The following is a 16,956-nucleotide window of genomic DNA, read 5'->3' on the forward strand; positions in this document are numbered from 1 at the left end:
CAACGTCATTTTTCTCTATTTCCATCGTTGAATTCAATAAGGCAAACCGAGACCCTTAAACCCTTATCTTCAAGATCGGTGTTTGCACAGTTCTCGATAATACGTCCTCCGCAAATATTCTTATCACAGGTTCGTCGCCTGTCAATTTTCTCGACCTTTATATTTTTCCTCCCCACTTTTTGGTTTACACGTTTCATTCTTACAAAGAAACGTGCTTATCTTCCATGAAATTTCAAAGGTTTGTCATTTCCTTTTATGCCGATACATTTTATCATCAATTTTCATTTTATCGTTTGATGATTTTATCGATTAGTTTCTGCCACGATTCTGCCATCAATATTTCGTAATTTCGTAAAATATCATTTGATAAATTTTATTTATTTCAAAATACATCTTTTAAAAATATATACGATATACGATATTTATTTATAGTTCGATTGTTATCGTTACTTTATGAAAAAATAGAAGACAAAGTGATAAATTGTAAATACGATATATACTCGGAAGACTCTTTCAAACTTTCGGAACCAATTTTAGATATACAGGTTTACTCGTAAATTTTATAAAACACGACAATTGGATTGTACGTATTCAAGAGACAAATGCTAATTTCGTGAAATATCGTACTCCGTTCAGTTTCCAAGACAGGACGATTCGACGTTCTACAACGAGCCAAACATCTGCCAGAATTCGTTCTTTATAAATCATCATCGCGCGGCATTAAAAAACCCCTTAAATCCCTTTTCCCTTCTTCGACCTGATACCTCTCCCTCGTAAATTCCTTCCTCGGTGTCACCAAGATTTTCACCGTCGGAGGAATCGCTGTCGTCAATTTCAAAAAAAAAAAAAAAAAGAAATCCAAGAAACCTAATCCTCTCCCCCCTTTATATTATTATTTCCATCTCATCGTCCCGAAAATATTTCAATCGGGACCGAGTCCGCGAGTCCTGCTCGAGGAAAAGAAAAAGAAAAAAAATCGTTTCCTCCCGTTGTCATCTCCATCCAAAAAAAAAAGATCCGTGGAACGAAGCACAGTGGCTAAAATCGGATTCCAACCGGCACGTCGGCGGTACCTCTTTGTTGCCGATCGCTCACTGGTCTTCTCCGGCGCTCGGTTGCCAACGGATCGAGCGGGCCTTTCCCGTGGAATTTTTCCACCACTCGATCATCCCGGTGGCCCGCGAGGGAGGCGATAGCCCGCCGAATCGTCCAATCGAGGGATACCGCGGGATCTCGGTGGGCGGCGCCACGGTCGGCGGCGATGGCTCTCCCGGGCCCGCGCGGAGGCCCCGTGGTGGGGCCTGGCGGGGGCCCCGCGGCCGCCTGGTGGGGGGATTGACATCGACTACTGTGCATTTCCCACGTGCCCTGGGAACCCCCGCGGCATCGTGTCAGCCCCCGCTCTTTGCGCGCTCCCTCCGCCCTCCTCCTCCTCCTCCTCCTCCTCCCACACCTTCGTCACTGTTCCCCCGCCGGCCTCGGGAGAGAGGCCTCGATATAGAGACAAAGAGATCACCGCTCCCGCGGATCCTCTTCCAGGAAACCGATTCCAGGTGATCCGCTTTTTCGCGTGGGCGAGCAGATTGACACACGACGAGATCTCTCTTTCTCTCTTTCTCTCTTTCTCTCTCTTTCGGCCAGGACGACAGCGACTGATTATTATATACTGTCATTTCTGAAGCGCTAGGTAATCGATCTTCAAAGAAAGGAAAAAGAAACTTGTACAGGTAGTCATCATATTGGAATATTTTCGAGAAGCTTATTCCAAGCTTATTCGTTCAAGCATCGAGCGGAAATGAATGAAAATTTTGGGATTGGAGGGGAGGGAGGAGAGGGTTGAATCCCGATGGTTAGGAATCGCTACCTCCTTCGTAACCCTAGGCTGGCTACCGCCCCCGCAAGGAGAGGAGGGAGGCAAGCACACGAAGAGAGAGAGAGAGAGAGAGGGCGAGGAACGAAGGAAAGTGTACTTCTCCGGTATTCACGGAAAGAGTGGGAAGACCGTGGTCGTTTCGAAAAGGGTCTCTCGCGTGGGCGAAGAGGGATGCTCGTCCGATGCAACGGTTACGAGGGCGGTCCTACACGAAGGCCGGTGGTAGGGATCGTGGAAGAGAGGGAGCAAGTTGAGGGACAGTTGGAGGAAGGGGAGGGCGGATGAGCACTCTCCCAGGAGCTCAGGAAGCCGCGTCGTCGAAGGATTTGTGAATAACCGCGCTGCTATTCGGCAGACTGGCCAGACAAGGACACCTAGAATGAAAAGAGAGGCATCCTCTCTTGGAGGATAAGGAACGTGCTCTCTCTTCGTTCAGCCTTCTCTTCCTTTTCCTCCTCCTCCTCTTCCTCTTCCTCTTCTTCCTCTTCTTCTTCTTCTTCTTCTTCTTCTTCTGCTCCCGTTCCTCCTCCGCTCGCCTCCTCTTCCGCGCGCTCTTCCTCTACCACCACTACTAATACTACTACCATTACTACTACTACTCCTACTACTAGTAGTAGGCAGCGTTGTTCAAGGAAGGAAGATCCTGGAGCGTTTCTCTCCGTAGAACCCCGAGAGAGGCTCACACGAACGAAACGACACAACTGGTGGGCATCTCTCCGGTGAGTTGGGTTCGGTAGGGAGGTGTCTCCCGGTCCTCCAACCAGAAGAAGCGAGACGACGACGACGAAGGAGACCTTTGGCGGTTACACACCGCGTCCTACCGTCTTCTGGTGTGCCTACCTATTCGGGCTACCAGCGAACCGAGCGGGCAAACGGAGCTTCAGTCGACGCCGCGCACCCAAACGGTCCAGACCTGTCAGCCCGGAAGACGGTATTATATCCCGACAAACGTACACGATACCCAGGGAACAGAATACTAATACCGGTGTAAACCACGAACCAGTTTCCACGATTCGTCCATCCCTTCCTCTTCTCCCTTCTCTCGCTCCTATAACAACCGGGATAAGAAACGAGAACCGATCATTCTCGCCTGCCCAGTTCGCACGAATTCTCCGCAACGGGGGACACGTTTATTTGACCAGAAGTCCGGCAAACAGCCGCGTGAGAGGGAACGCTACGAGGGAACCGAGCGTGGGTGTACGCTACGACCGGTAAGTGCGACTTTGATGACTTTTTTTTTTTCTCTCTCTCTTCCTCTCTCTCCTCCTCTTCGAACACGCTCACTCGTCTCGCGACACTTTGTTTTTTTTTTTTTTTTTACCACACCGAATTCGAATTCGAGTCTCCGGACAATCGAAGTCAATCCCCACCCGGATTCCGAAACCGAATCGATGATGCTGTTTACATTTCGTTTCGACCGATATTTCGAATTAATAATTCATCGTATATTTACAAATATATATATTTATACACATATTTATACGCGTGTACATTGGAATATTGGAAATTGAATATTTGAATTTTTAAAATTTCGGATTTTTTTTCTCTCTCTCTCCGTTAATTCGAATTCAAATTCGCGCGTAAATCGAGGATCGAATTTTTTTTTTCGGGATAGCCGTTTCTCCGCTCCGCTTGATCGTGCGGGCGGGAAAAGGTGTGGTCCACATTCGTCGATGTCTCTCGAGTCTTCGTGGTGACTGGCCCAAAACCGGTAGCGTGCCACAGGGCGGTACACGGTAGCTCGTTCATTTTGATTGGCTACCAGGCTACGCTGTACCGAATCTTTTATTCGTCGAACGCTCTCAAACGTTCTCAAACGCCTCCCTCTCGGCCGTTTATTCTTAAGCTGTGGATAGCGTTGCCGATATTTATTGGCCAAATTAATCGCACGAAATGTAAATATCGATTTTACAATTTAAATAAAATTCGTGTTTGATCTCGTGAAACGTGAGTTAATTACTCGGAACGAAAATTTTCGCTCTTCGTTTATCGAGAATCGAATAATTATCCCATTGCATCTTGTCTTGTATTATCCAAAACTACTCCTACCTCAAAAGGTCCATTTTTTATTTTAAACCAATCCATGCATAATTTAAATTCATTAATTTCTTCATCGTCCCAAAATAAATTGTTTCGAAAACAATATCCACTCCTCGCCATCTCAACTTAAACTTGATTAAATACGCTTGAGACTTGTGAAGATTAGCTCGAAGGCCTTAAAAACCCTTGTTGGATTCACCACCTCCATGCCTCCGATCCCATTGGACGTGGAAGCGAGGAATCGTAATAGGAAGTCGCCCTTCCCAGACAGACAGGCCCTTCCACCTCGTTACTCTCCAGCACCGGGTGACCAACGTCGATCCAGAGGGTGTGGTTCCGCTTGGTGGATTTCTTGTGGAGGATTCGGTAGCCGACTGGCCGAAAACCGGTAGTCGCTGGTAGGGCGGTGCACGGTAGCAGCTCCTCTTTGGTTGGCTACCGGCGAACGAACGAAGGCTACTGCTCCCTTCTTTATTCCACCATACATACGAGAACGGGTGCACGCACGTCGACCGAGCTTCTTGGTTGGCTCCAACCCAGTCCTCTCTTTGATTGGCTGCCTCTTCATCCGTGCCCTCCGTCCTTTTGCTCGCGAGGGACCGAGCGTAAACGCGGGGGCCTTGTCTCTTCGTCGACTGTCGCGGGGATCCCTTTCCCTTTCGTGAAGGAGCTCCTCTCTGGGCAGATCAGAACAGGAGGCTTCCCTCTTCTTCAGAACCTCCTTCACTGTCATCTTGCAAATTCATCTAATCGAACCTCGTACATTTGTTGGATGTACGAGGACTTGGACATTCCTTAAAACAGACTTCGAGACTCGTTCTTGAATCACAATGCTCTAAGCTTGCTTAGTTAGGAATTTGGAATGTTTGGACAAACGGATATTTATGAAAAGAGTCATGTAAATTAAGTTTTTCTAAATTGTCCAAGTGTTCCCTGGGTCAGATCCTCAGGATAACTATTTGGTTTCAAAATCGAATCAGTGAATGAGAGAATTTTAGAGGAAAGAGTAAAGAGCGTGAAAGTCGAAAGTCTTTAGGAGCACGTTCGATGTAAATTCGACGGATTAAGAAACGGATCTCGTGAAATACAGTTAACTAACTCTATCTTCCAAAAATACGAATATCGCGTATTTGTATTCGCAATAGTAGTTCTCCCGCCTGGTGGAAAGAGAACTTTATCCAGCTCCCATTACCCTATGAAGCTACCTAAGAAGCGTCATTTTTCCAACCGTAAAACTTTCCATACGTAAACCGTATTTATGCGAATCACGAGTTTCCACGTCCGATCCGGGACGATAAGTTTTCGGCGGGATGACAAGTACTGTACACCGGTGCCCTTACCCCGGCGCGGACGTGCCCGTGTTCACGAGTGAGACACTCGTGTTGGCATCGGTGTTCTTAGAACGGCGACAGCCTGATCGAATTGCAGCACGCGTGTCTAACAGGATTAAGAAATCTCGGTTGCCCGGTTCAACACTACGATTGTATTCACCTCACAGTACCCTAAACAACTCCATTATTCGCCGCGATGAATCGAAATCGTATTTTACGATGGCAGTGTCGTGACCAGCGCGAAGGACCGGCCTGTAAAGGCCATCCATATTCCGAACCTTGAAACCGGCGAGCATACGTTTGATATTTCCAATTTTTGATGGAAGGGAGATTGGCTCGTCGATATTTTTCAAATTTCTTTTCTCTTTTCCTTCTCTCTTTCCCTTCCACTCGTGGCGAATTGAAATTGATCCTTGAAAATGGCCACGCAACTTGCCGCGTGGGTATACTCATTCGCAGATCCCTTATTACGAGATCGTAACCGCCTGCTTCCATATACATCGAATTATCATACATTATCATACATTAGCTTTGACCTCGTCACGAGACGAACTTGGCAATAGCTTTCGACACTGTCGACATTGTTCGTGGCGAAATTAGAAGGCGAATTGAAATTGGGGAGGGAAAAGATTGGGGAAGCTTGGATGTGCGAATACATTATTGATCTGATGATGTGTCCTGTGATGTGTCAGAGATGTAGAAGTCGGTTAAAACTGCAAGAAAGGGCAAGTGCGCGAAAAAATTTATATACGTATTTACCTGGACGTTGGTAGAATTAATGGTATAGGATTCCAGTTGATCGAACGTCTGGGGAATAATCTATCAGTGTCAGCAGAAATAAGTAAACGACAGGTAGACCAAATACGAAGACCTGTTGATTCGAAAATAATCCTGCCCTCGATAATTCCAAAATTCGTTTCAAAGTAGTTTTGCCAAGTGTCGAGTGATCAAAACTGAGTCACTACAAAAGTAAGCTTCGTCAAAATCAGATTCTAGATAGGACTCTTAAAATCAAATAATAGAAGATTGGATAATAGGTTACTTAAATCTTAACTAAAAAAGCAGTGAAAGCTTTACTCCCGTCTAATCCATTCGCATAGTCAACTTTTATCTAATCTCAAAAATGTTCTAAAAAAAACTAATTGAATGTTATTCGAGCACCGATCATATTACGGCAAATAGAAACAAACGTAACTGCTACTCCATATAAAATGGTGTGCAAAGGGATTACCTTTACATAATAATCGTGAAAACTTGGTTCCCCGAATGGACGAATGGGGACGTGGCGTGTCTCGGGAGGGGGAGGAAAAAATTTTGCTCCAATAAACGCGCGGGCCCTCCGTCGCGTCGCCGAAAAATGTTGGCCCAATGAAGGAACGGGTATGACGGGCCCCACAAATCGCGTTGCTTGGTTCGGCCGGGGCGAAACGGAAGAGGAGGGAAGCAAAAAGCGGTTAGAGCAGACTGCGTGCGTAACACGCAGCTCCGATTAGGCCCCACCGCCGTTAGGCAGCCTAACCAACCGGGATACGCCCAGCCACGCTTATTACTCATTCGGACACGCCACTTTATTCGAGCGTGCGCCGTGTGCTTACCTTGCGCTACCAGTAGCACCTGGACGTGGCTCCTGCACAATGGCCGCGGCGGACCGCGCGATCAGACCCCGGGGGCCTTTTTTATTGCCGCCTCTCCGCTCCGCGGGACCCCTCTTTTCGACGACTCCGCCGAGCAATTCCTTCGGCGTTGCGCCCGTTTTTAACGTGCTTGCTTCCGATCCTCCCCACATTTTCCTCCCCTCTTTTCGACTTCGAGGATACTTCACGACTGATATCGGTGGAGGATGAGCCCCGTTTCGTAGCTTTCGTTCGGGAATGGTGTAGAAAGTGCGGAATAAATCACTCGTTGCAATGCTCCCGACACTTAAAGTGGTAAAATTGTTTATTCACTTAGGTATTTCTTCCAAGCTCCACTTCTGTGGATAGTTTCAGACTTTGTTTAGAGCTTCAATTAATTTCGGAAGAACGGAACTTTCCTAGCCTTTATCAGGCTATCGTTCATGCGACTTGGCTCAACTCAGATTATCAAATTGCGCGCAATAGTCGTATCGTATAATTGCCACCGAATTTGTGCGGCAATTGTACAATTTGTACAATTGCAAAACCACTCTTACTCCACCTCTGTGAAATTTTCCAATAATCCATCGAACGTTGTGTTACGCCATTGAAAATCCTTGGGAAAGGAAACGTCGAGATCTCACGTTCACGTTTCGTTAGGAAGAATTCGAAAGGAGAGGGAACCACCGCTTTCCAACCACTTTCCAGCCAAACGTCCTCCCGACGATTCTTCCCCGAAATCGGAACCCCCCCAAACCCGCATCGTCGCGTCACTCCCAGACGAGATCGTCGCCATCCGGCTACGGGGATCTCGTCTCCGGGAATCGATCCGAAAATCATTGCTCCTTTATTTCCCGCAGGTAGAACGAGGACAAGCTGCGAACCAACCCAAAAGGGAGAGAGAGAGAGAGAGAAAGAGAAAGAGAGAAAGAGAGAGGAGAAAGAGAGAGAGAGAAGGAGAGATCGTGTTCCCGCGAGGAGGTACAGACCCGAGTGATCTCACTCGCAAGGAGTTAGCCGGTTGGGACTAGGTTTGCGCAGGAGGAGAACCAGCGACACCCAAGCGGGAGAGAAAGAGACGGAAGAGAGAGAAAGAGAGAGAGAGAGGAAAAGAGTATCGAGAGAGGGACCCCAAGGAGAGGAAGCTTCTCTGTGAAAGAGAGAAAAACGTTCCCCTTGTCGGGCAAGAGGGAAAGAGACGCCTTATAGGCTGTACCAGGTGGAAGGGAGGTGACTTCGAGGCGTTAGCAGGACCGCGAGAGAGGAGGTAGAGGGAAAGGAGACAGAGAGTCGACCAAGAGAAGGAGCGGTGGGAATTTATAAGGATGTTCGCGATAATGCCGATGGAGACAGAGGGGCACGGCAGGGAGTTCGGCCGCCGGCAGAAGATGCGCGCCAAGTGCACGGTAGAGTTCGTCTGCAAGTACTGCCAGCGGCGCTTCACGAAGCCCTACAACCTCATGATCCACGAGCGCAGCCATAAGGACGATGTGACCTTCACCTGTGAGGTCTGCGGAAAGTCCTTCAAGCGGCAGGACAACCTCAAGCAGCACAGGTACATTTTGTCCGGAATATTCTTTTCCAATATATATATATACACGTGTATGTATATATGTATATATTATGTATATATATATTTATACATACATACATATATATATATATACGTATCTACGTGCACGTGTGCGTACGTACCGTGTGTGCGTATATAAATAGGTGTATACGCGCGATACGTGTACAGTGATACATATTTTTTTTTTGTCGAGCCTGTTCTAATTCGCCGCTCGGCGACGGGACTGGTTCCAAGGGGCTGATTTTTCGCGTAGACCCAGACATCGATCAGACTCCGGGGATCAGATTATTTTTTTTTTCTTCTGTGTCCGGGTTTAACAGTGCGGTTTCCCGTCTCGTTGTGTCTTTTCTTCTTTCTTTTCTTCTTCTTCTTCTTCTCTCCTCTCCCCCACCCTCTCCCTCTTTTCCCTTTTTTCGTTTCTTTCTTTCGGTGATCTCGCGATGATATTTCTCGAGTCGAGCGTGGATCGTGGTCGGGTGCCTCGAGTGACGATTACGAATGAATTATTATTGGAAAGGCCGTGCGCCACGCTCTGTGCCCGTGACACTGACAGCCTCCCGACGAGCCGTTTCGCGGACAGTTTATACGAGTGAAGTTCGATTGTGATCCCCGCCGTTTGGAGACGTTTGAAGATGTCTGGCGTCGATTGAGCGATCAGTTTCCCTTGGTGCTGGTTCCATCGTTGCGTTCCCCGCACGTTCGTCGAAGATTGACAGTAGATTGAAAGACGTGTCTGTGCTCGGTCTCTGTGTTCCGTCGCGACGTGTTGTGCCGGAGAGACGGTTCGGTTTGAACAGTGGCGAACGAAAAACGAAGTTTTTCGAAGTTTTCGAGTTTGAGGGATTCGAGTACGATGATTCGAACTTCTTGAGAAAGATTCTCGAGGAAAAAGTATGCTCGAGAATTCGTATTCGAGATGAATTTGTGCGAATTTTTTCCCTTCCGAGAAACTTTGACAGTTTTTATAAAGTAGTGTGCATAAAGTAGTGTTGACATTTCTTTCTTTCTTTTTTGTGAGTGCGTGAAAATTCTATTTCTTTCTTCGAACTAATGTCTTCCTTAATGACTGTCGATAATTTCTAAGTGAAAAATCAACGTGGCGATATAAGAAATGAAGATAAATTTTGGAAGATAATTTTCAACTCGTTTCTTTCAATTCGAAGAATCGAACGAATCAATGATTCTTCTTTTTACAAAATTCTCCTTTTTTCCGTGTGCGAAAACATGAATTAGGTTAATAAAATTAGAAAGTACTAGTAATATTTTTCAGTTCATTTTCAAAAAAAGGAAGATATAAATTGAAAGAGAGAAATTCAAAAATCTCGTTTCCCAAATATCCATGTGTTCTCGTTTAATACGATGCAAGAAAAATGTGTTCCGTTCGAAATCTATCGATTTGAAACGAACTAGCCTGGGCATATTGTATATTGACCCAGACGAGCAAGAACATAGGGACCACTTCGAAAACCGGTCGGGTCACCGGTACGACCTTTTGTAAGACGAAAAAGGATAATCCAACGAAGACAGTACTTCATTTAGTGAGTCATCCTGAGACTATGATTTTTCCACCGACGATTCGTCAATCGTTTCTTCTCGATCGGGACGAGAACGGGACGAGCTGAACAAAAGAATTGCTCGATGCGGCAATTTGTCGATGATCGATGCACAGACACGTTTAAAGTTTATATAAAAAATCGAGAAATTTGATGGGAAATAATAGCACTTTCCATGCGAAGAGGTTTGCCCCGAGAGATATCTTAAATCTGATCACATCGATGTGGGTTTGGAAAATTGAAATTAAAATTAACTTCTAACGTGAGATCGATAAAAGGGGAAGAAATGTAAGAGGAATTTTTGAATTAGAGAAAAATATCGAAGAAAAGATGGTTATTACGAAATTCGTAAATTAATAGCAATTTGAAGGCGTATTAATTTTTTTATTATTAACTAATCGTTCGTTTTGACACAATTTTATTATCTTGATAAAAACTTCGTAAAAAATAAATAGTTTTAAATGACGAGTCGAAAGAATTGAAAAGCGAAAGTTCTCACTTCGATCGGGTAACAACGTTTAATGCCGATCCGTCGGTCGTCGAAATCAGCAGTCGAATTGAAATTGGCTATGAAACGTTAATGTAATTGAAATACGCGTTGACAGTTAGTTCTTGCAGACTTAAATTTTTGTATAATTTTGTACTGTTATTTCAAAGATCCTTTTTACATCGTAAATTTCATTATTTTTGTCGAAAACAAACGATTTCTACTTTACAAAAATGAAATTACTTATGCGTTCCGACGTCCCATTTTTTTTCTTGATTCAATTTCGAATTATTTTACGGAAAAATAAACGAAAAATTTTTTTATAATTAGAAAAAAAGATAAAAAAAGTTTGAAACTTCAAAAATGAATATTTAATAATAAAAATATACAATCGTGCCTCTAAAAAAAAATTATAAATCAAATTTAATTAATTTCTTAAAGGTTAGTTTACCAAGATTTTACGAAGTTTGATCACAATTTCGTATGATTTATTCACTTTATTTACTTTAATTTGACTGAAATGGACTGTATTTCAAAACGCGGATACTTTTCAGAAATTAAACTTATTATTATTCTTCTCTGCCCGGTATAAAATTTAATAATTCGAATGCACGAGCTGGCATAAAATGCATGATATAAAGACGTAATTTAAGCGAAGAAGTTACTGCTTTTACGGAAATACCTGGAGTTAATAAAAACGTCGATATCTCCGACGCTTGACATCGCTTCATTAAAAACGAAATTTACTTATCAGGAACGAGAATGATTTGGCACGTCGTGTACCGGTCTTGCAACTTCGTAAATCTCCCTTAACAATTAGTAGCAACCTCTGGTCTAATATAATCCAAACTTACGAAATTAATAGTCAAGAAAAAAAAGAAAAAATGACCATCACGTTTGATATAAAGTTCATAAAATACGAACATTGATACAAAAGTTTGACGCAAAATATTAAAAAAAAAAAAAAAGAAAGAAAGAAAGAAAGAAAGAAAAAGAAAAATATAACAATATAAATTTCATAAATGATCGAAAAAAAAGTAGAAAATTTTAAACGAAATATTCGAAAAGAATCAGAAACGTGTTTCAAAGTTGAATATAATTTCAAAAAAAGGATTCACATACGTATTGTCATATAAAAAATTTGGAATCGCTTCTCTTTCCTTCTCATTTTAATATTAATTTTGTCAAAGTTAGTTACGTATATATACAAATATCAAATGGATATTAATTTCATTTTTTTTTTCTTTTACGAAAAAGTTTTTTATGAAGAAGTAATGAAAAATTCTAACCTAACTTTTTTCACTTTGAGTTGAACTTGGTAGAATGCGTTTGAGATTCCAAATTTCTGATCGGTAATGTAGATTTCTCTGCAACTTCTCGCCCTTTACGCGACACTTCGGAAGATTCGGCCCGACCCATAAATCAGTCTGAAATAATGTTGCCTCTGCATGGAACGTGCGAGTCTAGCGATCGTGCGCGCACGCGCGTTCGAACGAGCGAGCGATAAAATAAATCTTCGATACTGGTGGATACTAATGGATACCTTGTATGTAACGGCGGTGGTCTTGTTTTCTGTTCTGTTGTAGATGTGGGTGGCGGTGAGCGGGAGCTCTGAATCTCCTGCACCTTGACACACACACAATGCACACGCAACAACAATATCAACAACATGATCAACAAAAAAAAAAAAAATATTTCAAACATCTTTCAAAAATCAAAAATCTATAATAACAGAAAAAAAATTACAATCCACCTTCTTCTATTGTTTCACATTTATATAGATATATAGATATATAGAGATATATATATATATAATATTCTATCTCGATTTTTTTTTTTTTTTTTTTTCTATTCTTTTCAATTATTTTTCATTCTCCCGCACTCTATGTCCCCGCCTCGATCACACAAGGATCACATCGCGTCCTTGCATCGCGTACCGCCACCACAAAATAAAGAAAGGAAAAAGAAAGGAACACAATAACGCCCAGCATGCTATATCTAAGGAATCTAACCTCTAACAATACCAATCTTCCATTAACTCTTCCGCTGTTTCTGCTATTTGACGATCCACGATCGCCAAATCTATTCGCCAATCTTCTAATTCTTCTACTTCTACTAAAAAATTACTACTAACTCGAGCGCGCACGATAATCCACTTGGCTAAATCGGCGAAGCGGTGATTTGTTAAAAAAATCTAAAAAAAAAAAAAAAAAAAAAAAAAAAAAAAAAAAAAAAAAAGGAAATAGGAGGAAAATGAAAGTAATGAGAGGAAGCGGAGAGTTTCCTTGGAGAGTACTTTCCTCATCTTCCGATTTCGACCATCTTTGTTCCAGGAGCATACACTCTGTTCCCTACAAGGGCTCCAACGGCTACTCAAATGGCTATTCGAATGGCTACTCTAGGTACTAGAAGCCATCCAGCCAACTTATTATCCTAAACTTCCCTCGTAGACGCGCGTTTCTCTTTGTTCACTGAATAGGCTAGTTTATTGACAAGCGGTTCGACGAGGTTTTCTTTGGAATTTCGATGGAACCGTTTGCGGTGTACGTATATATACGTATATACACGGGTGCATGCTGCTTCCAAGAAAATGATTTTAACTAGGGACGAGAATTCGAGAACATTTGACATTTGACAATGTCCCATTTCCAAACTTTAACCAGACTATGGTTTTTTGGAATTTTTGTCAATGGAAGCGTGCGAAGGGAAACGAAAAAATTAAAAGTAGATAAAGACTTTCAAGAAAAGAATTGGTAGATTAAAGTAGGTTTTCAATTTTTTTTGAAAATATATATATATAAATTGAAATATCGTTGAACTTGTTACAAAAATTTTCAATTGTGAAGATATCTAAGAATAGTTATTCCTCGCACGTTTAAAATATTTATAATTAGCGATTTGTATATTCCATAATTGCTCAAATGCTGAATAGTTAACGACTAATAAAGTTTTTTAAAATTAATAGGATAATAGTTTCAAAAGTAATTTTTATAATAATCGTAAAGCCATTACCACCAAGAGCACTATTAAAATTACGCGGGATATATAGAAACCGAGAAAAGAATCGAATAAGAAAGAGGAAGAGAAGAAGAAAGGTTTCAAATGATGAGAATAAGAATCAAAACGTCGAAATTCCGAGAAAATTCCCTCGACCCGGCCACGAAGTCTATTCTTTTTCGAAGTCCGTCCGTCGATCTTTCCAAGATCGGTCGATTAATTAATCAATTCGACATAGCACCAGCGAGCCTACTGAGTCGCAAGGGAAACAATACCGTGGATACTGATCGTCTCCTCGCCTATTTTTTTAAAACCTCGCTTCTCGCTCCTTCATTCCCGCTTTTTCGACGATATTTTTTTTTATTTTTTATTTTTTTTTTATTACATTATTTTTTTTTTATTATTATTATTATTATTTTCGCTTCTGCCACTTTCCTGTATTCCAAGCCTAGACACCTAGACGTTAGCCACAACAGCAAGTCATTCTCGCGACATTTCATCGCGACAATAACGACATCGAGAGACAGAAAACAAACAGAGGAAGAACTATACAACCACGTGAACCACGTCAGAATTTCTCCTCCCCCCCACCCTCCCCCTCGAAAAAAAGGTGAATTCTGATAGAATCAACATATCCATCGATAATCAACGATACCGAAGATCGGGCGAAAAATTTCACTGAGAGGAAACAGAGAGAAAACTTTTCATTGTTATTTTTCCAAGCATTCGAAATTCGTACGAACGAACTCGTTTCCACTTCGAGCCTTCAACTCGTTCGAGATTGACGGCCAAGCACAAGTTGCACAAGGGAATCGTGGAAAGGCAGGCAAGGAGGGGAAAATCTAACTTCGTTATCAGCGACACGTTCGAAGGCAGCCAAGCTATGCACCCGACCAGTTCCCGTTATCTCTCTAAAAATCTACCAGGCCGTGGTTCCTGCTTTCTCTTACTGCCAGCTGTAACAACTTAATCGTGGAAAGCCGACGTAATTCAGTTCGAGCATCCATGGGAATAGAGGAACGAGGCCAAGGTCGGAGGATCACACGCTTTCATCAAACTTCCGATACAATACATTCTCTCATTCGTCCAACACGAGAGAACTATATAGAGAATATCTCAAGTATCTTGTCCAACGATCCGGAAGTATGACGAAAGTAACATAAAAAAGAAAAAAGCTGAACACTAATTAATTTTCCCTGCAAAGGAATCCCTGTCGAGAGCCATAAATCCGATCCATAAAGAAACACGATTTCAATATCAAAGGGGTATCCGAATCCGGCCGATTTGGCCCGGAAGCGTCTAATTTGAATTCGAGGATCCTCCGGGCCAGGTGCAAACAGGCCGAGAAAGAGAGGAAGAAAAAAGAGAGAGAGAGAGAGAGAGAGAGAAGGAAAGGAGGATGGATCCGTGTCAACGTTGTTACACGGAGGACCTCGGGCTAGAGTCCCAAATTGGGCCGCGTAATAACCCGCTTCAAAGATGCTGCTGAGGACCGGATGCTACCGTGGGACCACGCCCAGGCCTGGAGCGACTCGTTGTCGGCCCAACCACCTGGCCATCGGGATCAGAGATGCGGGCCTCGATTCCACGCGATTCCACCGAAGTGCCCAACTGACGGAGAAGGAGATCCACGTGTGAGATCGTATGACGATTCGATTCCTCGAAGATCGCGAAGGGAAGAGATTGTTCGACGAGGAAGGATCTCTCTGATTGGCGTCTTTGGATCGGCAATGAAGAGAGCCAAAATCGGGAGAGAAGAGAGAGAGAGAGAAAGAGAGAGACACGACGACCTTGGAAATGTGAAACAAGGCGGGTCCACTGACGCAGATACCAGTCAGCAGGGATCGGTTTCCAGTGGATGAACCGTCGACTCTGGATGTGTCTGTTCGACTTCGCGTGGACACGAGGCCTCGATCGTTCGATCAGAGCGGCATGATCGATCGGTATCGATCGTTTCCCAGACTGGACAACAACCGATTCACGCGGCCGATTCTTTTCGTCCCATGGAGCCCGCAACGAGTACCTCGCCTGCAACATTGTTGTAAATGTGGGCAACGTGGCAGTTGGGAAATGTGCATTGTCTTCGTGACGAGGGAGAGAATATCAATTGCAACGCGTGGCCAAGTCTGAATAATCGATCGGAGATTTTGTTGGTAATTTCTCTCTCTTTTTTTTTTTCTTCTTTTTTTCTTGATTCGTAACTTGAGAGTCTTGGAGGATTTGTTACGAAACTTTGCGAAGATTTATTGTTTCTTGATGGTTTTGTAAATGTGTTGCTCAAAATTGTAGGAGGAGGAATAGTTGTTGAGAAATGATGTTTAAATTATGTATTTTGAGAAATTTCTATTTCGTGCAATGACAGAATAATGAGATGACGTATTTGTATTTGGTAAATATCGAATGCCACGTTCTCCAATTATTTTGAGCCATTACATCGCCGAAATATAAGATTATATGTTTGCTCATACAGATATGCCACGTAAATTTTTTGAACGGTGCTAATTTTTGCAACGCAAAAATTCTTGTGTTGTATACTTCAGTAATTTTCAGATTATTGCATTCAATCTCGATGCAATAGTCGAAACAATTATTTTTTTTTTTTCCTCATCGCCAAAGCGCTCGTTAAAAATATGTAACTTTTTCAAAGAAAAGCTTCATAAATCTGTGCTAGATTTTAATTTTCCAAATTAAATTTTTCCATTGAAAAAATTTTTTCCATTATAAAAATCATTGGACAATCGATCGCGCTCGACGAATTTCGCGAGACTACGATTTTCTAATCTTCCCGCAATTACGTATTACGTAATATAAAAACAAGTTACATCGAGAAATAGCGCGAATGAGAAGTAAAAATAATTGTGTAAAACGACTCTGATTTTTGCAAGCTGCGACGTCTCGAGGTGTCTCGAGATCGATCGATCGATCAACTGTTCGTCAGTTTCGAAAAATCTGGTGGCTGAATACGAAACGAAACGTGTGCTTGAAATTTCTTGAAAAAAAAAAAATTTGTATTCGTCTCGATCAAATATCGCGAGATCTGCTTTTCCGGTAGGTGATAAAAAAAAAAAGAAGGAAAAGAGTGAATAAGTTTGGAAGATAGAAAAGGGGAAGAAATTGAGACAAAAAAGTCGCGCTTTGTAAATAGCTTAAAATATTTTATACATTGTCGCTGCGTCTTCTAAAAATTAATCTAATCATTCGATCGTATTATTATTATTATAATTATTATTATTAAAATTATTATTATTATTATTATTATTACTATTAATAGTATTATAATTATTATTATTATTAATATTATTAATTATTATTATAATTATTATTATTATTATTATATGGATGAACGTTATAGAAGAAGAAAAAAAATTATAGAAAAAAATATATATAGTCGTTAGTCATTGTCAATGCGCATCGTAGCCATCGATAGGCCTCTCGATCCCCCCCGTAGAAGCTGTAACAATCGTTTCTTTTTTTTTTTTTTTTTTTTAT

The 16,956-nt window shown here is 42.3% G+C and overlaps 1 protein-coding gene across 2 annotated transcripts; it reads left to right on the forward strand.

Moving 5' to 3' along the window:
* Positions 1-2,588: 2,588 nt before the first annotated feature.
* LOC724961 (protein drumstick) lies at positions 2,589-16,635 on the forward strand. Of its 2 annotated transcripts, none has more exons than XM_016915938.2 (3): positions 2,589-3,084; positions 7,718-8,412; positions 12,804-16,635. In XM_016915938.2, the coding sequence occupies exons 2-3, from the start codon at positions 8,183-8,185 to the stop codon at positions 12,877-12,879; spliced, it is 306 nt and encodes a 101-aa protein (XP_016771427.1). In that variant the 5' UTR covers positions 2,589-3,084; positions 7,718-8,182; the 3' UTR covers positions 12,880-16,635. The 2 variants fall into 2 exon arrangements, with proteins under 2 accessions (XP_016771427.1, XP_003250578.1); XM_003250530.4 differs by having other exon boundaries at positions 2,620-3,084; positions 12,057-16,462.
* The last annotated feature ends 321 nt before the right edge of the window (positions 16,636-16,956 follow it).

This window comes from Apis mellifera, linkage group LG13 (assembly GCF_003254395.2).
Source record: "Apis mellifera strain DH4 linkage group LG13, Amel_HAv3.1, whole genome shotgun sequence".
In the NCBI taxonomy this organism is placed as follows: Eukaryota; Metazoa; Arthropoda; class Insecta; order Hymenoptera; family Apidae; genus Apis; species Apis mellifera.